A 22,317-nucleotide genomic window follows, 5' to 3' on the forward strand; every position below is an offset into this window, starting at 1 on the left:
TTCAGTGACATTAAAGTAAAATCATTCAGCATTTCACAAGCTTGTACTATTTTATTAGGCTTGCTTGAGATTTGGTGCATATCTGCAAGAGCGTTCTCTTATTTGCTATGTATTTGATTATATGAAAAGGGACAAATCATTGCTCAGTTTAATGTAGAAATATACTTTCAGTTCTGCCAAAATAAAATTCAAATTTGTAATACCATGAAAGTCCTTGATTCTGAAAAAAAAACATTAGTTTAGTTTAAATCTTTCTTGCTATGACAAAATTCATTTTTTTCTAATGCAAAGAGGGTTTAAAAACACACCAAATGTCATTACCTATTCAATGTCGTTTAAAAAAAAAATCAGTAATGGAGTTAAAATAGAGAAACACTATTACCTCATTTGAAAGAAAGTAATCACAACACTTAGCCTTCAAATTAGTCAGCCATATAAAAAGAACAAACATACTGTTTAATGAAAACATATGTTGAACTGGAACTGAAAGCCAGAAACAATACAAAATAATGCCATTTGTTAAAGTGAAATATGGCTCTTCTTACTGTAGTGATGCATTTTTTAAATGTCACTTACCATTGAAGTATTACAAATTTATCAATACTAGTTAAAGAAGTTTTGTGGAATAGCCTTGAAACAGATTTCACTGAACGACCTAGACAAAGTACAGAGTGGGAATGTACGTGACAGCTGGAATGCAGTCACTCTCTAAACATCAGCTAGTCCCCATAAACCATAGCAAATACATACCAAGCTTGAAAAAATTGGGTGACAGGAATTCTAAAAGTACGTCCATGTAGCTAGATGGCTTACAGACATTAATAAAAAAAGTGATTGGATAAATTTGTTACATTAAGGCTGAAGAAAACTCTACTGCACTTGTATTAAGATAATAGAGGGTCAATGGCCTTTTGTTCCTGTCTAAAAATAATTATTGCTCAATGAAACTGCTTGTGTGCTGATAGATAAGACAACTTTCAACATAACTCTGTTAATTTTCTTTCCTTTATGGGATGTGAATAAATTGCTTAAATGTATTCACTGGAGAGGAAACAACTGTTATGAAGCCATCTCAATATGTGGATGTTTATTACTTTTTAAAAAAACAATGTGTGCCAAAACAAATTGTTCTGGGTAATTTAATTGTCAAATTTTAGAGTTAGAGAAGATGGGTGAGGTGGTTTCTTTTACTGAATCAACTTCCTGTTGGAGAGAGACAGACACGTTCCTGCTTATGCAGAGCTCTTCGTCGTAAGTCTCTCCCCCCAACAGGAAGTTGGTCCAATAAAGGTTACTACCTTATCCACCTTGTCTCTCTAATATCCTGGAACCAACACAGTACAGTATATACATTTTAGAGTTGTCACAAGCAATAAAATTCAGTACTTGTGGTTGGCACAGCTATGTAAGCAACCTAATTTTATGGGAGATTTGAACTGTAAATCAAATTTAACCTAAGTTTGTTCAGAAGTACATTTTCTTCAGCATGTACGACAGTTTGTAAAGGAACTGGTTTTTGTTGTTTTTTGGAAAGTGACAGAAAAGGGATCTGAAAGTTTAATATCAAAGCTTAGAAGTCTGCTTGCTTATTGTTGCTCTTCCACTGCCATGCAGTCCCAACAGGCAGCATATTTAAACCCCAGAAATTTATTTTGAGTGGTAAGAATAATTTAGACAAATTGACTCCATACTAGAAGACATGAATAAATGCAGAGATGTTGGAAAATGCAGGTTTTAATACACTAGACAAAAAAGAAACAAATTAGTTAAACATGGTTGCATTGGTGTATTTGGATACTGTATATCTGAAGGAAAGTAGGAGGATAAGATAGCAGTATAAACATTTATTTTAAGGAGACTAATTAAAAAGGGCTTCTCCCTGGAATGAAAAATTCTATTTGCCAAAAATCACTAGCAGTCTAACCTTACAATCCACAGAATGAGTACTGGCAAATATTTACTTCAAATGATGGGTATTGCTTGTCATTAGATTGAACAAAGACACCAGATCTGGAGAGAAGCATTACAAAAACACAGTACATACACAAACATATAAAAAAACTTCAATACATTAGAGATTACCCAACTAATCAAGATCCGAGTCCAAGTTCTTGAAGGGAAAGTAATCCACTGGTGCTGTTTATATGTTTTAATTTCTACTCAATTTAACATTTCTTTTGAAAATACTTTTATTTTAAAGAAAGTTTAAAACGTAAAAAATCAAAATCAACAAAAGTTGACTTGTAAACAAAACAAAACAAATCGGTTCCTCTTACAGAAGCTGTCAGACTCAGGTTCAGATTTCTGGTTTCTATGCAATGATTTAAATGCCAAAAAACCCAGAAGCCTGAACTACAGATGATAAACTGACCATTATAATTAAAATCCTGACATAACTTAATCCAACTCATACAACAAAGAATTTTGAAAAATTAATGCACAGTGTGTTGTGTGATCTCTAACAATTTGCACACTTCCATCTTGCATATTAATTTCCTTTACAATTGGAGAAACTGGTCTACAGTTCAAAGGATGTTTGTTCTCTTCTGCTGGCTCTGAAGACATGACCTCTTCATCCTTTCTTATTTTTGCCTGCTCTTCCAAATGAAGTAATTCTTGCTTTTCACAGTCTGAGGACGTGGCACTTTCGCCTGCTGTGAAAGCAAATTCTATCTGTGGTTCATTTATCTGAGATTTCCCAGAAATTGCTAAACTAGTGTCAATAGGTTCAAGCTGCAAATAATGGCCTGAACTACAATCTACTACTCCTATTGTTTTATCAGTTGTAAGAGATCCAGCAGTCATGTCAGTTTCCATACTATGTTCTCCAGCTGTGTCAGCTGCAATATGGTTGGCTTCTATATTTGTTTTGGAGCCGTTTCTATTCTCTTTTTCAACTTGATCTCTTCCTGAATTAACTGTTAGTTCTTTTTCACCAAGTTCACACTGTTTAACCTCCTGTGACTGTTGAGAAAAATAACACAGGTAATTAATTGTACTTTGATACCTTAACACTTAATGCAGACTGAGCATTTGTGTGTGTTATCAGGGGGAGGCCTGGATACTGAATAACTCAGAATGCATTTATTTCTATGAGATCTACAATCTGTGTTAGTCTGTGCTTTCAGAAAGCTAAATCAGACTTGTGCTGAGGGTTTCCCAATATTGTAATCAAAATGCACGTGGGAGTGTATTACAGATTGTTTCTCACCATAAGGTTTTACTCTGCTGTGGAAAGAGTTGCTGGACAGCTGCCAGTTGGTAATGATATACAACAGTTAATAGTGGAAGAAAGAGCAAATGATCACAGTTGGGTTATGCGCACAGCCTTGCATTTTCCACAAATTCACGGCTGCAAAATTGGCCCCAGAATATAAACTTTCGTTGGAGGAAATGCTCCTAGCCTGTAGAGTTGTGAAAACTATGTCCGTCACATGTGGAAAGTTTAACTAATGCAGTGTTGTCTCGTGTGCGCATAAAACAATGTCAGAGAAGTAACTGTTCTTATTCATCTCACTAAGGTGAGCACTCTGAAACCAGATGACTGAATATGATAGATCAACATTCACTTTTTTGCTGTTGGTTATTTCAGCAGAAGCTTTTTACATAATGTGTATCAATTGTTAGTAAATAGTGTGTGTCTGGCTGCGGTGGAGTGGCTCAATGGTGTCAAAGGCAGTTGCCTAGTTCCGGGAACTAGCAATTTCAAGATTCGTTACCCTTCCAAACCTCTTCTAGTCAACTCCCCACACCCCAAATGAGTTACTGTCACTCTGTCAACAAGAAAGTAAGAGAAGATTCATTCCCTTACCAGTGACAAAAGTGTCACCCACCTCTTGGGTATCAACACCCCAGGCTGCCTTCCCTCTCTCCTTCACCTTCTCGGTGCCAAAAGCCAAATCCGTTTATCCCAGTGGTTCTCAAACAGGGTCAGGACCACATTTTAATGGGGTCGCCAGGGCTGGCGTTAGATTTGCTGAGGCCCAGAGCTGGAGCTGAAGCCTGGCCCGAGGGCTTCAGCCCTGGGTGGTGGGGCTCAGATTACAGGCCCCTCACATGGGGCTGTAGCCCTTGGGCTTTGGCCCCCCTGCCTGGTGTGGTGGTGCTCACTCAGGCTTTGCACTCCACCTCCCACAATGGCAGGGCTCGGGCTTTGGCTTCGGCCCCCCTGCCTGCAGCAGTGGGGCCTGGCAAGCTCAGGCTTTGCTCCCCCATCCTGGGGCCATGTAGTCATTTTTCTTGTCAGAAGGGGGTCACAGTGCAGTTTGAGAACCCCTGGTTTATTCAGTGTCCAAAATCCCCAGCTTTCCTCCAAAGACTTCTACAATGCACTCAGACTAGAAATGCAGTGATATGTTAGAACTTCACAACTCTGCAGCTCGCTGAAAACTAAAGATGGAGTAAAATTGAAAAAATATAAAACCAAATTGTTGTAATTAATAGCAGGTTACGGGATTACTGCAGTGATTATTTATTTAACTAAAACCTTATTGACATTACTTGAAGCTGCCACAAATGCCAAGGCAACACATAATTCAGTGTCATTAATCAGGGACCCTTGCCACAGAATTTAGGCCCACTGCACCGCTGTGGAGCATCTCCATTGTTAAGTACAAACAAAACTAAATATGCAAAAGGCTATATCTTATTTTGAGATCTGCACAAAACATGCATCTTAAACTAGGGCTAAATATTGAATAAATTACAAAAGTGAGGGACAAAACATTTAACAGCTAATCTGGAATGATGCAAAAATATGTAAATGCATATGAGGTAACACCACAGTGTGATGCAAAGTGAAACTTGGAAAAATTCTCAGTCTAATGGATAGTTTAACCATAATCAATTGCCAGAAGACTTCATTGAAGTAACAGTGGAGCAACTAGCCCTGAAGTAAGTTCTTTACTCAGCTCCGTTAGTATCAAAGTCCAAATTCCACTTCTGAACTTTGGTTTCTGGATTAGCATTTAAGTGTTGGCTAGAGCTGCAGCAAACAGTTGTAGATGGAACTTAAATTTCAAGTCAACAGAGTCTGTTTAATGTGTTTAAAAAGGAGTTAAGTTTCAGGTGCTACACCTGCCCAAATCCCCATCAGCTTTGGTAGTTTTACCATCACATTTTCCTATCTTAAGAATGTTGTGCTCTCTATTACTCTGACAATTTCATACAAACAAGAGGAAATGGTCACTAGAGATAGGAACCAGTGAAAGTTACTATGGACGAAGTTAAACTGAAAAAGCAGGGAAAGCTTTTTCCAAACTTGTTCAGTTATTGTGAAGGGTTAAGATATAATTTTTTTTTTTTTGTTTATAAAAGTGTGGCTTTATCTCTGTGTATTCAGACAATGAAGGGGGCAGAAAGGATAGATTTCTGGTTAAGGCAGGAGACTAGGAGCAAGAAGAGTTGCCTGACACTGCCATGTATTTTTTGTAAGACTTCTGGCAAGTTACTTATCCTATGTGCCTCAGTTTTGTGTTTCATAAAAGGAGATAATGCTTAAGCTTACTATACCCCTCAGCGGTAAGCTGCATTATATGTCCTTTGAACTAATGGGAAAACGGAGGGAGGAGAGTCGGTTAGTTGACACCACATGAATGGCAGTAGTGAGATTAGAATTCATAAAATCCTGCCTCCTAGTCCCATGTTAATCCTCTGTCTCATTACTCTTGTGTAGAAGAGAACCCTGGACTCACACAAGAATGCCCTAATTCACAGGGAAAATTCACAAGATTCAAAGATTTAGCTCAGGTCAAATAAATAGAAAAAGTTGGGATTGTTATCCAGACAAACTTTCCAAGGTACCCTCTACCTTCCTGACAGTCCCGTGCTCCTCTTTACTGTGACCTCTCCCTGCCCATCTCAGCATAGTCCTTCCTCATTACAATCCCCAAAACAACAAGTTTTCTGTCCTCTCCCTAAGCCTCCCGTCTGTGACCTCCACATTCTAAGGTACAAATTTTGGGCCTTGTGGGCTTCTGTCTTGAGCTGCATCCATCAGCATGAAAGATTTTAAATTCAGAGGTACCTAAACCAGTGTAGTATGCCAGTGGCTCTCAACCTTTCCAGACTACTCTACACTTTCCAGGAGTCTCATTTATCTTGAGTACCCTGAAGTTTCATCTCACTTAAAAACTACGTGCTTACAAAATCAGACATAAAAATACAAAAAAGCATCCCAGCACACTAGTACTGAACAATTGCTTACTTTCTCATTTTTGCCATATAACTAGAAAATAAATAAATTGGAATACAAATATTGTACTTACATTTCAGTGTATAGTATATAGAAAAGTATAAACAAGTCGTACGAAATTTTAGTTTGTACTGACTTCATTAGCGCTTTTTATGTAGACTGTTGTAAAACTAGACAAACATCTAGATGAGTTGATGTACCCTGGAAAACCTTTGTGTACCCCCAGGCCAAGGGGTACATCAACTCATCTAGCTATTGGCTGAGAACCAGTGGAGTACTGTATACTACATCCACAGGGCTCCAAAACTTTATTCAAAATTGTGTATATGGAGGGACATGGACTCTTCACTTATTCATATTGAGCACATCCTTAAAGAAGAGTTGGAGAGTCAGGCCTTGTCTACACTGCAGAGTTTTATCAACAGAAATTATGCCACTTGAATTAAAGCACTTTAATTAACCATTGTTGCACTATGCTCCTTGTGTTGGAAGAACCCATCCACACTAGCAGCTCTTGCATCAACAAAGAGTAGTGCACGGTGGGTAGCTATCCCACCGTGCAACTGGTCACATGGTGCTTTGGGAGGGGTTTTCAATGCCTCATGGGGTAAATACAGTGTCACATGATGCAGGTTTCTCAATCCCATTGTTGTGGGCATTCTAGTAGATTGAAGCGTATGTGGGGGGAAGGTGGGAGAGTAATGTGTGTTTGTTGCGGGGGTGGGGGACACAGTGTGTGTGTTGGGGAAATGTCTGACAGCAGCCTGAGCAACCAATCCACAGCAGTTTCTCTCGCTCCCCCACAGCAGCAGCCTACTCCGCCTGCCTGCAGTTTTGCAATTCCCTTGAGTTTTTCCACAGCCTCCTCAGCTACTGGAAGCGGCATCCTCAGCAGCTGGGTGCTCTCTCCAGGATGAGGAAATGTCAAAGCTCCTGGAGTTTTGAAAGGGGAGGTGTCATAAACAGATAGCTAAGGGTTAATGTCTCTTATATCTGGAAAGAAGTAACCTGAAACACCTGACCAGAGGACCAATCAGGAAACAAGACTTTTTCAAATCTGGGTGTGAGTCCTTTGTTCTTGGTCTTCTGCCTGTCTCCCTCTCGGCTATGGGAAAGATTTTTCTATTTCCTGCTTTCTAATCTTGTTTCCAAGTTGTGAGTACAAAGATAGGTTTGGTTTTTTTGTATTTACATGTGTGTAGTTGCTGGAGTGCTTTGAATTGTATTCTTTTTGAATAAGGCTGTTTATTCATATTTCTTTTAAGCAATTGACCCTGTATTTGTCACCTTAATACAGAGAGACCATTTTTATGTATTTTTCTTTCTTTTTATATAAAGCTTTCTTTTAAGACCTGTTGGAGTTTTCTTTAGTGGGGAACTCCAGGGAATTGAGTCTGCAGCTCACCAGGGAACTGGTGGGAGGAAGAAGTCAGGGGGAAATCTGTGTGTGTTAGATTTACTAGCCTGACTTTGCATTCCCTCTGGGTGAAGAGGGAAGTGCTTGTGTTTCCAGGACTGGAAATAGAGAGGGTGGACTCCCTCTGTTTAGATTCACGGAGTTTGCTTCTGTGTATCTCTCCAGGAACACCTGGAGGGGGGAAGGGAAAAGGTTTATTTCCCTTTGTTGTGAGACTCAAGGGATTTGGGTCTTGGGGTCCCCAGGGAAGGTTTTTGGGGGGACCAGAGTGCCCCAAAACACTCTAATTTTTTGGGTGGTGGCAGCTTTACCAGGTCCAAGCTGGTAACTAAGCTTGGAGGTTTTCATGCTAACCCCCATATTTTGGACGCTAAGGTCCAAATCTGGGACTAGGTTATGATAGGAGAGGTGCATGCCTGCAGGGCAGCCAAGTTCAAAACAGTGAGCTGAGCGGTCACAGCAGGCTTTGTGTGATACTGGGGGAGGCCAGTTACGTCAACATAATGAATGGCAGCATCTACACTGGCACTTTGTTGACAAAACATTTGTGCAAAAAGCCTTTATGTCTCTCATTGAGGTGGTTTTATTTTGTCACCAAAAAATGGAAAAGTTTTGTCACCAAAAGTGGCACTGTTGTGTGTATGCTTTTGCTGTTTTGCCACTAGAACTCTGCAGTGTAGACAAGCCTCAGACTGGTTCTGTTCCAATGAAGTCCCTACCCCTGGTTTGTCTGGAGAGTGCAGACTCCAGCACAGCTAACTGGCTGTGAACTGGAAGCGCTTTCTGGGTCTGTATCCCCTGAATACTACTGAGATATAAATTGGTGACTATTTTGTTTTAAATATGAATGAGGGATTTATTATATAAGTATTTATACATGAGACAACACAATGTATCACTGTCATCCCAATAAAACTGTTGCTAAGCCAGAACTGTAGGTAGTTCCACTTCACCATTCAATTTAAATTAAATGGAGTTTAAAGTAAATTGGCCTTTCCAAAAACAGATGTTTACACTTGCAAACATCACTTCCTATACATGATTTTCAACAGTACCCAAACAAAGCAGGAATGACTCCATTTGAGGGAGGTTTCACACTCTATTCTTGTTAAAGTATAGAAGTGCCACGTACCATTGCTAAGCAGATCCTTACCTTTAATCTGATTTGACTTTTGACCTCAGTAACATCAAGTACTTCAATTAATGGTTGGCTTTCCAGTGTTGTCTGTTTGAGGAATGAAGGGCACAAAACATTGCCCAGAAATTCATCAACATTTTCTTCACTGACAAACAACCTTTCCTAAAGGCAAAAACCAAAAAAAAATGAAGTTACATGTTTACATGTTCTTTTCAGATTATGTGTCGGTGTTTTGTACCCAGCAACCCACTAAATATATAGATACATATCAAATTCTGATTCTGAATATGCAGCTGGGACACCCACACTACTTGTGAAAACAATATCTGTTTAAATCTCTGGATAAATAAATTCTCAATAAGACATTCAGAAGAAGTGAGATGAACACGAAGAGAATGGTTTAAATGATTTATGTACAAAATATGGGCCTGCCTCACATAAAAGGCAATGGTTTAAAGGGAGGCATATTTTCTACATGTAATGTGTTTGTTTTAAGTTTCCATTTGAGGAACAATTACAGTGAAAAAATTATTTCAATCGCCCTCCCTTCTCTTTTGATATTTGATTTTAAAAAGTTCTGGATCTGTGGGTTTGCTTAATTACCATCTGATGAAGTGGGGTTTAGCCCACAAAAGCTTATGCCCAAATAAATTTGTTAGTCTCTAAGGTGCCACAAGTACTACTCGTTCTTTAAACATCTAATTAGTTTGTAAGTACAGCTCATTTTAGTCATCAGATTTCAAGATTAGGCCTTCTAGAGTGGCAAAGAATCCTGTGGCACCTTATTGACTAACAGACGTTTTGGAGCATGAGCTTACGTGGGTGAATACCCACTTCGTCGGTATTCACCCACAAAAGCTCATGCTCCAAAACATGTTAGTCTATAAGGTGCCACAGGATTCTTTGCTGCTTTTACAGATCCAGACTAACACTACTACCCCTCTGATACTTGATGCCTTCTAGAATGGAGAGTATGAAATATACATATGACAATATCTATTTCAGATCTGTGTAACAAACTTGTCTCTTTAGATCTTCATTCAGGTATGAATAAATACAAGTGGATTGGAATGAAATGCAGTTTACAGTTAAATAAGATACTCTAGGGTATATTTTTAGGGCTATTCATATGTGATTCAGGTGCACTGTGAAACATGTTGCTACTCATCTTATGACTCAAACCAGCTGTGGATATTAATGGTCCAAAAATACAGCCAGGAATATCTTGTTGTTTAATAAAGACAATAATACTTTATAGATTTGTTCATCTGTTTTTCTATTTAACAATAAATCCTTCCATTATGTAAAATACACCTCTACCTCGAAATACTGTCCTTGGGAGCCAAAAAATCTTACCGCATTATAGGTGAAACCGTGTTATACTGAACTTACTTTGATCTGCCGGAGTCCACATCCCCACTCCCCAGGAGTGCTGCTTTACCGCGTTATATCCAAATTCATGTTATATCGGGTGGTGCTATATCGAGGTAGCAGTGTAGTTGGAAAAAGATTAAACCCCTTTTTCCAAGATTCTCAATTACTTGAATTGGTTTCATATACACACTTAAATCCCTCATTTCATCAACCTAATAAGAGCTAGAATACCAGAAAAGTCCAGCCATCAAGGAAGTCCTGTTGATCTTAGATGCAACTAGGCAATTTTGAATATTTTCAGCTCTCACATCCAATTGTGTCTGGGCTCTCAAAGATATAATTTTGATTGTTAAAAGAAGCTATAATTGGGAGCATGAAACAGTTCCATAGTCATACAACATTAAATAGAACTTTGGAGATCATGTATATACTGCCAATTTACAAAGTATTGAATTAAACCCATTTTCTGCCCAAAGAGTTTACAATCCAAGAAATGTACACAGACAGCAGGACAGATAGGGAGGGTGGAGAGAGGTTATTCATGAAGGGAATACAGTAGGGGCTTTGTTTACACTAGCAGCATCCACCACCAATGGTAGTAATGGTGATTATGTTTTGTAGAAAGGGCTTAGCCATTGATATCTCTGTCATGCTCCTGTACCAGACATGGACTAACTTCCCAGCTTGCTTCTCAGCGAGCCAAACACATCTAGTGTGTATCATAAGATCCTTTAATGCTTTGTCTGCGATGACTGACAGCATAAAGATGGTATTTCACACAGTGCCACCTAGTGGCAGAACAATATAATAAACTTGAGCATTCTGTTACATCTCCCCCTTTTAAGTTCTACATTCCTACCATTTACAGAATTTATGCTATTACGCTGTCTTTATCTGTTAAGTGTCTCTGAATGGTACTGGTTTTCCAATTACATGACCTGGCTGCATAACAACTTGGTCATTTGGTTGGCCATTAGTTACAATGACTGGCTGTCTGGAATCCTTGAGCCGTTGTCATCTTGTACTGCATCTGCCATCTGTAGAGTTTGCTCTGTTGATTGTTCTTGCTGAGGAACAAACTGTAGACATCTATGGTTTCTGTTGAAGTCTCCTCTTGATCACATACAATATGAGCACTCAATTGATTGGCCTCTTACAGTTGGTATGGCTACTCCCACCTTTTCATGTTCTCTCTATGTATAAATATATTGTGTGTTCCATTCTATGCAGCCGATGAAGTGGGTTTTGGCCCATGAAAGCTTATGCTCAGATAAATTTGTTAGTCTCTAAGATGCCACAAGTACTCCTGTTCTTTTTAATATGAGCACTGGATCACAGGACTGGAAGGGACCTCGAGAGGTCATCTAGTCCAGTCCCATAATGCACTTAACAATTAATGGTTATTCAGTTTGCTTTATATGAGATGGAAACCTATTATTATTTGTAATGTAGTTTAGGGAAGAGATTACTTCAAAACCAAGCAAGCAATGAAGTTATCTTTTTTCCCCCTTGAGTGACCTGCCAAAAATTTTGCTAAGTGTCTCGAAATCTTCAGTACAGAATTAATTGACTCCAAAATAAAACATTCACAGGAGTAATCTTGAAAGTTAGTTTCTAGCATCCTCTTGTAATAAGTAATATACTGTGATTAGGACTAGGTTAACTTTTTTTTTAGACAGGAAAGTGAGGGCTTGGCTACACTGGAGAGTTGCAGCGCTGGTGAGGGGGTTACAGCACTGCAACTCAGGATGTGGCCACACTTGCAAAGCACAGCCAGCACTGCAACTCCCTGGTTGCAGCGCTGGCTGTACACCTGGTCTGCCTCGGGTGTAGCGATTCCAGCGCTGGTGATGCAGCGCTGGTCAGCAAGTGTGGACACCACCAGCGCTTTTATTGGCCTCCGGGGTATAAGGAGGTATCCCAGAATTCTGTCCACAACAAACCAGAAGAATGGCTGAACTCCGATCTCCCCATCTCCCCGTAGCTACTTGCTAAAAAACAAACACAGCTGCTCTGTGCTCCAGCGAGCGAGCCAGCGAAAGCAGGAGAATTGCTTTGGAATGTTCAAAGCTGTTTGCTTAAGGAGAGAGGGGGGAGGGGTAATGTTGAGCAACTTTTATGTGGTCTGACGGCTATTTAGGAGTGCATAATTAGCATTTAGTGAATAAGAGACAGGTGGGGGAAAGGTCAAAACTTTTAAAATGATTGAAGGTAGGCACTGTGTATCTTCCAGTCCTTACAACTTGCAAGGCAGGGAGCTGAGAACAGTGTCAGCTCCAAAAATCCACTCTCTCTGTCTCCTCCACGCTCCCTGTCACATTCCACCCCACACCCCTCTTTTGAAAAGCAGGTTGCAGCCACTTGAATGCTGGGATAGCTGCCCACAATGCACCACTCCCAACAGCGCTGCAAATGTGCCCACAGTTCAGCGCTGGTAGCTGTCAGTGTGGCCACACTGCAGCGCTGGCCCTACACAGCTGTACGAACACAGCTGTACCTACCAGCGCTGCAGAACTGTAAGTGTAGCCATGGCCTCAGTACTCTACAAAAACTGCAAACAACTATATCGACAAAGACAAAATTTTCAAGGAAGACTTGTAGTCACATTCAAAATTGCTTTGAAATAATAGACGTTTTGTCCAGCACTGAAGATAGGCTACCACTACTTTCATAAATAAAAACAGTAAGATCCACTAGCTTTGTTTTGGTTTGCAGGGAAGCAGTTTTTCTGGGCGCACCGTGCCATCCCCTCAGCTCTCATGGACAGCTTTGTTCTTGGAAGTTGGAAAGGGCTTTAAATATACATGAACCCTGCACTTCAGAACACAGCCCTGTGGGTTCATATATAATGGATTACCACACTTGTATCCATAACGCAGCCCTGATTTTGGAAAGGTTGATAACAAACATTTCTTCTGACACTTAAAACTAAAAAAAATAAATAAAAAAAATAAAATAAAAAAAGATATTTTTAAAGAGATTGTCAGATTGGCTACTTTTAGGGACTTTCAGCCTTGAGGGTTCCTTTTAAAGCATTTAAATGACAGACTATATAAAAAGTTCCCACAGCCTCTCTTGTCAACACCTCTGTGACAGACAACTGTGGAGGACGTTTACCTTTAACAAAATAGGATTTTCCCTACAACGTGCCTTATCACCAAAACAGATAGGAGTTTAGATGTTAGAAAATACAACATTTCTGAAGTACACATCCACGCATGTGCTTACGATAATACTAGGTAGAAGTTACAGCTGTTACAGTATTATATACAGAATTGATTACTTTATTACAAAGGGGCCAGTCAGACTTACAACAAGGAGGCATTAATATATGCAGAACTAATATAAGCATCTCAAGGTTCCTTCCTCATTCTGAACTTTAGGGTACAGATGTGGGGACCTGCATGGACACTTCTAAGCGTAATTACCAGCTTAAATATGGTATCGCTGCCACCATCCCCCAAGCGCTACTTTTTTCCCTGGGCAGTTTTGAGGGACTTCACCAATTCCCTGGTGAACACAGATCCAATCCCCTTGGATCTTAAAACAAGGGAAAAAAATCAATTAAAGAAAAGAAAGGTAAAAGAAAACCCTCTGGGAGAGATTAGCATACCAGCTACTCTCACGGACAACAGATTCAAAACACAGAGAATGTTCCCCTGGGCACAAATTTAGTTACACAAAAAAATTCCCAAATACTCAATTTGATTCTACCTCTAATTGCATACAACAGGTTACAAATAAACAAACATAAACCTATTTATTCCTTTCTAAAACTTACTACTCTGATAAGAGGCTGGTTCCTTGATCTTTTTCACTCCAGCTGAAACTGAAACTCTAAACAAAGGAAAAACTTCCCTCCTTCCTTTTCAAACATCTTGTTCCCCCATTGGTTTCTCTGGTCAGGTGTTAGGTAGGCTAGGTGAACTTTTTAACCCTTTACAGGTAAAAGAGGCATTAACCCTTAACCATCTGTTTATGACAAAGCATATGAGGAGCAAGGAAAAAATGCTTGCTTTATCTTAGGGTATGTCTACACTTACAATTTAAAGCATAAAAAGTCCCTTTTTTGCACTAAAACTGTGGGAGCGTCTACACTTGTTAATGACTTTTTGTGATGAAACTCAAAAGTTCCACCGCAGAAAGAAAACCACCTTCACGAGAGACATACAGCTCTTACCACTGTTCTTTTTGCACTGCTATGAAAACATAGGCGTGCATGTGCTGGGCGTGCCCAGGCACACCCTAATACAGGGATGGGAAAATGGCCCCATTCTCCTGGTGTGGCAAGCCATGGGGTCTGCACTCCCAGGCCAGAGTGCCCAGATGAGCACAGCAAGCCACCGGCCCCTCCCCCACCTCCCCCCTTCCCCAGGAGCCATGCTGCCGCGTGCACAGCACTCTGGGTGCCGGGGCTGCACGTTCTCGTGGGGCAGTGTTTGGCTCCGCGGGGAGCCAGACACGCTCCCCGCGCATCTGGGGCCATGCCACCGGGTGCACCGCATTCTGGGGGGTGGGGCTGCCCACTCCCATGGGACAGTGTGTCTGGCTCTGCGCCAAGCAGAAGATGCTGCTAGAAGCCTCATAGTAAGGGGGTTGGGCGGGGGTTGGATAAGGGGTGGGGGCAGTCAGGGGACAGGGAGCAGGGTGGGTTGGATAGGGGGTGGGATCCCAGGGGGGTGGTTAGGCGCGGGGGGTCTCTGGAGGGGGCAGTCAGAGAGCGGGGGGGGTTGGATGGGACATGGGAGTCTCAGGGTCTGTCAGGGGGCAGACAGGGGTCAGGGCAGTCAGGGGACAAGGAGCTGGGGGGGGTTGTCAGGAGGCAGGGGTGTGGAGAGGGGTTGGGGCAGGCAGGGAGCGGGGGGAGGGTTGGATGGGTCGGGAGTTCTGGGGGTCCTGTCAGAGGGTGGGGAGTGGTTGGATAGGCATGGGAGTCCCAGAGGTCTGGCTGGGGACAGGGATGTGGATAAAAGTCAGGGGACAGGTATGGGCTAGAGTCCCGGGGGGCAGTCAGGGGACTAGAAGCCGGGAGGCTTAGATAGGGGGTAGGGTCCTGGGGGGCAGTTAGGAGCAGGGTTTCCAGGAGGGCGTAGTCAGGGGACAAGGAGCAAGGGGTTGGGTGTTATGAGGGGGGCAGTCAGGGAGCAGGAAGTAGGAGGGATTGGATGGGGGCAGGGCAGGGCTCCCTGGGTACACATCCTAATGAAATGTGCTGCGCACGCCTACATGTGAAAGCGAAGACTTGTTCTAGCAGTGTAAACACCTTTAAGCCTCCGGAGGATATCCCACAGTTCCAAAAGCAACCACTCTGGCCAGCATCTCCACTGCTCTGACACACGGGTGTCCGGATGTCTGTAAGCCATGGGAAGTCTGAAGCTCTCTTTCCCTTTGTTTGTAAATGTGGTGGAGAAAGCAGCCCGAGAGCAGGAGGTTTAAAAAACAAAAAAATGCCATAGAAGAAACAAGAAAGTAGTGGGGCTCCTGAGACATGAAGCAGGGCCGCATAGGACACTGAGAAGGGACTCAGAACGCCTTCCCCTCACCCCCTCTTCCTACAAGACCTACTGAGAGAGCTGCACTGTGCGATAGCTGCCCTACAGTGCCGCTCTCATCTGCGATGGAAGTGCTGGTACTGTAAACGCTCTCCGATGCCTGAGGAATTGGATGAGTACACAAACCGATGTTTTATTTTCACCAGTTCTCTATCACCGGTGAAACTTACAGCGCAAAAACTCTAAGTGTAGACATACCCTTAAACTGTCAATTCATGAGGAGGTCCAGCTGTGTAGGATAACAGTCACTCCACAATCCTTCTGGTATACTTGGCTGCACACAGATGTAAAATGTACTCCACAGGCATGTCATTGTTGATACAAAGGTCTAAGAGAGCTCTCCTATCCCTGCACAATGTTCTTTCAGCCATATGCCTTAAGTAACTTCTCACAAACAATAAAACTTGTCATTATCATCTACTATAAGATCTAACCATGAACTAACACAGCATGTCTAACATTACTGAGAAAATAGGGTATGTATCTCTGTAACTAGTCCACAGGCCCAAGTTTGAGTCACTTCCCAGTATGGTAAGTTATAATCTTAAATAAGAACAGTCATAAAGTGGACATTCTTGTGACCACAGCTCATGAGTTAAAGTCCCAACACACATCATATTCAAGTTTGTTTGACCTTGAGTTTTTGGTACAGAGGATTGTGTCCTTCAGTGATGAAAAAGTACCAGATATTTTTTTCATTACTACACTCTCTTTGGAAAAAGTTAAATATTTTTTTCCAGCACCACCACATCCCATAAACATTGGGCCCAATCAAAGATTTAAGAGTAAGGGGATTATTGCATTTACGGGTGATACTATATATAGACCACAAAAGAGAGAGCGAGCACAATTCCCTGTGTAATCTTATTCCTAGCATATTATGGAATAAACCTAAAGCCAATGTCTAAAGGGAGGTCAGGCTTTAGGATTTTAAGTATTCAGTAACTTTCCCCCCAAAGATGATGATTTTAGAGCACAACCGCCAATGATAAAAGTATATACCTCTATGAGCATAGCCTCCCCAGCACTCTGAAGAATACCTGATGTTTCTTACTCTTAAACTGGAGGAAGTTAAATATATTTCAGTTAGTACTTTAACCAACATTTCTCTAATTAAACGAAATAAGGCACTTTTGCCCCAAAAGCTGCAGGTGGCTGATCTGCCTAAATTAACTGCCTCTCTGAATCTGCTTCCCATTTCTGAATATAGTTTAAACATTATTGAAGGCAGAATATATTCTTGATTCACCCAACAAGATCAAACCTGATTTCTAGTTCTGTTAAGAATTAAGTATTTCATTCTATAGGCTAATGCCAAGAGGCAAGCTACCCCTTTAAGAGGGGAGTCAGGATTTACCTATAGCCCTGTTCCTGGTTCAGCCTAGGACCACAACATTCTGGAGAACATAATCCATCCAGTGTGAACACAGGAGATGTAGACTGGAATATAAGTAACAGTGGGAGAGATCTGGATCTGCTGTTAGGTAAATCTAGGCAAACAGCCTGAGAGGGGATTTTGGAGAGGCCTTGAGGGTCAGGTCAGGACCTTAAATCAGAGCCCTGTGGGGGAATATTTTTTTAATCCCACTCACGTCCCACAATACTCTCTCTCACCCACTCCTTTCACCAGCAACTTCTCCCACAGTGATATAAGGTGGCTTTCATGTAGACATGCAAAATTAGAAGTCAAATTTCAAAACCTTGTCTCTACCTACTGAGTAAAAAAAAAAAAAAAATTAAGAAGTCCCAGAATTCCTGAAAGGGTCATACAATATTTTGCAATCCTCAGATTTTGGCAAGAAATTTTCCATACTCCAGGCCCTCAGCCCAGCGAATATACTGAAGATACCAGTCAGCTTTAAAAATGGGGATCTCACAATGTGAGTTCCAAGTGGTAAAGGATTTCATGGTTCTAGAACACAGTGAAGTTGAACCCAAAATTCCAGACTTGAATAATTAGTCCAGGATTCCATTTTCTTAGGTCCTTATACATGGAAAGTTTGTTTTAAGTGCTCCATGTGCAGGGAAGTCCAGTTCTTTATCATGGAAATCCCTGTGAATGTTCTTCACTATTGAAGAAAAACAGTTTTGAGTATTTCCATATGTTGGAGATAGACATTTCCAGATGACTACTGAGAAAAAGTCATGTGGAATGTCCATGGCCCAGGGAATAAGGAAAAAATTAAGTGAGCAATCACATCTAGATAGCTCACAGGACATTACAGGAGCTCTAATTCAAGATGGCAATCAATGACTTTTTTAAATTTAAAGCTGCTTTTTATGTTAATATGCTTGTTTTAGCAGTCTTCTTTCAGTAGTTATAGCGGTATATGCTATCTTGAACTCGGATGTGTATACCAGTGACTCTCAACCTTTCCAGACTACTGTATCCCTTTGAGGAGTCTGATTTGTCTTGAGTACGCCCCGCCCCCCATTTCACCTCACTTAAAAACTACTTGCTTACAAAATCAGACAAAAATAGAAAAGTGTCACAGTACCCTATTACTGAAAAATTGCTCTCATTTTTACTATACAATTATAAAATAAAATCAATTGGAATATAAATATTGTACTTACATTTCAGTGTATAGTATATAGGACAGTATAAACTAGTTATTGCCTGTATAAAATTTTAGTTTGTTCTGACTTCACCAGGTCTTTTTATGTAGCCTGTTGTAAAATGAAGCAAATATCTACATGAATTGATGTACCCCCTGAAGACCTCGCAGTACCCTTGGTTCAGAACCACTGGTGTATACTGTATTCACACACTTTCATTTCAAAATAATTGTATGTGCGTGCACATACATATGCTACTTTTCATGTGAATTTAGTGCTTGTGGAATATGATAGCTTTACAGCCCTAGAAATTAGAGACAATTATTTAATCACAAAACAGGTACGTTAGACCAAGCTTCCCTCCTCACACAGTTCTGCCTACCCAGCTTCACTTTACTCAGCACTAGGGATATGCAGGGCTGTTGAAATATCATAAATGTGTAGGCAGTTCTCTCCGTCAGAGTCCACCTCACTTTTGAGCATTCCTTGGATTTTGGTCAGTGCCTTCAGGGATCCCGGGTTACCTTTCCCGGATCTCGCTCGTCTAGCTCAGTTTTCCGTTCCTGGTTGTGAAGTCTCTGCTGCAAACTTCTCTTTGCTTTTTCAGGTCCATTGGTATAAAGATTCATCCTTAGAGCACATCTACACTTACCTCCAGAGCCATCAATCCATCAGGGGTTGATTTATCGCATCTAAAGATGAGGGTTGATTTATCGCAACAAGTGCTCTCCAGTTGACTCCAGTACTTCACCGGAACGAGAGGCATAGATAGGCAGAGTCGACAGGGAAGCGCCAGCGGTTGACTTACCACAGTGAAGACACCGTAGTAAGTAGATCTAAGTACATCGACTTCAGCTATGTTATTCACGTAGCTGAAGTCACGTAACTTAGATCAACCCCCCACCCCAGTATAGACGAGGTCTTAGTTAATTAGAGGGACCACCTCAGAGCAAGAGAAGTTTTCACTCCACCCCATTCAATGCTGGGCCTTACTGAGCTTCTTAAGCCATGTGGACAGCTGCCCACCAAGAATCATAATAGAGCCATCAAATGTAGTGGTTCAATTTACATAGTCCACTGAACAATGTCAGATGGTCATGGACTTGGAGGCACTACCCACCTGGTTTAAACCTGAACTAGTGGCCTAGAAGTGAAAATCTTTCTATTCCATTAACTATTCCCTGAGCCAATCTTTAAAATAAATAAACAAACAAACAAACAGATTAAGTTATGACCTTCCACAAAGCATATCTAAATTTAAGATTATTTCAGGAGCATTATATATTGGATATGTCATTTTAAAAGGTAATTTACCTGCAGAGTGTTGCTGTTCACACCGAAGTACATCTTCCCCCAAAGTCCAGCACTCTCAGGAGATTTGGCTAGTCCTATTACAGCGTTGTTGGGGGAGACATTAATACCAGTCTCTGGGGGAGTCAGCTTGTTTTCAAGAGGAAACTGTAAGAGGAAGGAGTAGGAAGCAGCGTCCTTGGAACAGAAACCGACTCTATAGTGATTTGTGCCGACTTCCCCCTTCAAACTGTCTGGCTGGATGTTTGGCACCTGCAAGAGCAGGGTCAGAGAGTCTTCGTCTTGGGAGCACTGGAAGCGGGGACAAACCGGAGCGGCCAAGATGCTGGGGGCCGCAGGAAGCTCTCGGAAGCCGCTGCGGCTAAGGCACTCGGTGGGCACGGCAGGGCACAGGCTGTTGCTGGGACAGGTGGGAAGATCTGTGCCGTGACTGGGTGCCAGGGGAGGATCCGCCTCGCTGCTGGTGGCGGTGCACGAGGTAAGATCCATGCTGCCGGGGCACACCGGCCTCCCGGGAGGAGTCAGGCTGCTGGGGGCCCGGCCGCTACCGCCTGGCGCACACGCTTGCTCAGTTGGAGGCAGCTCGATCTCCTCCTCCCCGGCTGCCGGGCCTGCCTCTTCCCGCTGCTCCTGGCCCGTAGCAAGGCCGGCCTCGGGCTCCTCCGGGCTCGTTCCGCTGGGCTCTGCAGGGGCCGGGGGCAGGACGGGCAGCGTGACCAGCAGCTGCCGCTTGGCCTTGTTGAAGGTGGCCTGGCCGCGGTTCTCGTCCACCGCGTAGGGCAGGCGGAGGCGGAGGCGGTAGGCGGGCCGCTGCGAGTCCAGGCGCAGCTCCCGCCCCCGGATCTCCAAGGCGGCCTGGCCGGCGGAGCTCAGCAGCGGCAGCTCGATGGTCACCACCAGCTCCCGGGGCACCGGGCTGGGCGCCGAGTCCCGGCAGCAGCGATAGTCCTGCAGGTCCACGTACGAGCGGTGCCGCAGGCTCCAGCGGGGCGTGGTGGGGGACGGCGGCCGAGCCCCCGCACCCCCCTGGGGGCCGGGCGGCGCGGCGGGGGCCGGCGGCTGCTGCTGCTGGGCGCTGCTGGCGGGGTAGGAGTAGGGGGAAGGGAAGGGGGGCAGCGGGGAGTCGGGCTGCTCGGCCGGCGGCGAGGCGCCCCCTGGCAGCGGAGTGCGGATGACGGAGGCCTGCGGGACCCCCTTGTAGGCGGTGCCCCGCAGCGGGACGGCGTTGGCCCGGTCCAGCTGCACCCCGAAGCGGCTCTGCACCGCCTCCAGCGCCGTGTCGCTCACCATGCGCCGGAAGCGGGCGCTGCGGCCGGCCAGGCGCAGCGTCTCCGGGTGGAAGACCACGTCGTAGACCAGGCGCCGGCGGCCGGCGCGGCCCAGCTCCTCGCGGCCGGGGGCCAGGCTGTAGGGCAGGGCCCAGCGGTGGCCGCGGGGCTCGGCGCGGGCCTGCGGCCGGCCCAGCAGCGGGCTGCTGCAGACGTTGAGGTAGCAGCGCTGGGCGCCCCCCTGGCTGGTCCGCAGCACGTAGCCCGGCGCCGGGTGCACGAAGCGCACCTCCACCCCGCGCTCCCGCTCCAGCGCCGTCACCTCCTCCTCGTACCGCCGCCGCTGCTCCGGGTCGGCCAGCTCCGCCGCGTACTCCGCCAGCAGCGCCCGGAACCGCTCGTCGCGGAAGGCGCCCTTCAGCCGCTCCACCTCCTCGGCCGTGAGCTGCAGCTCCTCCAGGCCGGAGCGCCCCGCGGCCGCCATCGCCGCTGCTGGCCGCTCGCCCCGGCCGGAGCCTCGCTGGTCTCCCTGGAAACAGCGCCAAACAAAATGGCGGGCCCGCTGCTCTGCCTGCTCCCGCCTCTAGGGGGCGCCCTGCCGCCAGGCGGGTGCCTGGGTTCTATTCCACCCCGAGACCGTGGGGCGCCCCCTCAGCAGGCCCACGGCTGCCTGGCACAGGCCACCTGCCCCCAGCCAGGCAGAGGTGCAGCCAGGGCATCGCTTGGGGGAGATGCTGCCTAATTTTTACTCACTGCTTCGATCCCCCACTCAGGGCAGTGGCAGGACTCATTCATTGGCTGCCTACTGTGGCTCTCACCTTCCTATCTAAAGCTGGGGCCCTGCTTGTAGCAGTTAAAGACCTGAATGATTTCATAGAATATCAGGGTTGGAAGGGACCTCAGGAGGTCATCTAGTCCAACCCCCTGCTCAGAGCAGGACCAACACCAACTAAATCATCCCAGCCAGGGCTTTGTCAAGCAGGGCCTTAAAAACATGTAAGGATGGTGCTATGATATAAATCCCCCACTCTGAACCTTAGCATCCAAAAGATGGGGTACCAGCATGAATCCCTCTAAGCTTAATTACCATCTTAGATCTTGTAGTGCTGCCACCAACCAGGACTTGCAGTGCTTGGTACACTCTGGTCCCCCCAAAACCTTCCCAGAATCTTACATAAGGAAAGTAAACCCTTTCCCCCACGGTTGCCTCTCCCAGGCTTTCCCTCCCTGAGTTATCCTGGAAGATCACTATGATTCAACTCCTTGAATCTAAAAACAGAGGAGTGCACCTTGCCCCCTCCTCTTTCCCCCTCCCCAGGAGGTAATACAGATTCAGGCTCCATGAATCTAAAACAAAGGGATTCCACCTTTCCCCCCTCCCTTCTCTCTCTCCCACCAATTCCCTGGTGAGTACAGACTCAGTTCCCTTGAGCCTCAACAAGGGGAAAAAAATATATCAATCAGGTCTTAAAAATAAAAACTTTTAATAAAAAGAAAGGAAAAAA

At 44.0% G+C, this 22,317-nt stretch overlaps 2 protein-coding genes across 2 annotated transcripts in view; one reads left to right on the top strand and one right to left on the bottom strand.

Annotated features, from left to right (window-relative positions):
• Nucleotides 1-18,869, top strand: part of LRR1 (leucine rich repeat protein 1) — a 49,976-nt gene extending 31,107 nt beyond the window's left edge. Inside the window, exon 5 of the mRNA XM_030562803.1 lies at nt 18,841-18,869. Coding sequence (XP_030418663.1) covers nt 18,841-18,854 — 14 coding nt within the window. The 3' untranslated portion in view covers nt 18,855-18,869. The remainder of the gene's footprint in view (nt 1-18,840) is intronic.
• On the bottom strand, nt 55-21,895 carry DNAAF2 (dynein axonemal assembly factor 2). The gene is made up of 3 exons (XM_030562797.1): nt 19,548-21,895; nt 8,764-8,910; nt 55-2,964 (listed from the first exon to the last, which is right to left on the bottom strand). The coding sequence occupies exons 1-3, from the start codon at nt 21,294-21,296 to the stop codon at nt 2,398-2,400; spliced, it is 2,463 nt and encodes an 820-aa protein (XP_030418657.1). The 5' UTR covers nt 21,297-21,895; the 3' UTR covers nt 55-2,397.
• Nucleotides 21,896-22,317: the final 422 nt, after the last annotated feature.

The sequence above is a fragment of the Gopherus evgoodei genome, chromosome 4 (genome assembly GCF_007399415.2).
Source record: "Gopherus evgoodei ecotype Sinaloan lineage chromosome 4, rGopEvg1_v1.p, whole genome shotgun sequence".
In the NCBI taxonomy this organism is placed as follows: Eukaryota; Metazoa; Chordata; order Testudines; family Testudinidae; genus Gopherus; species Gopherus evgoodei.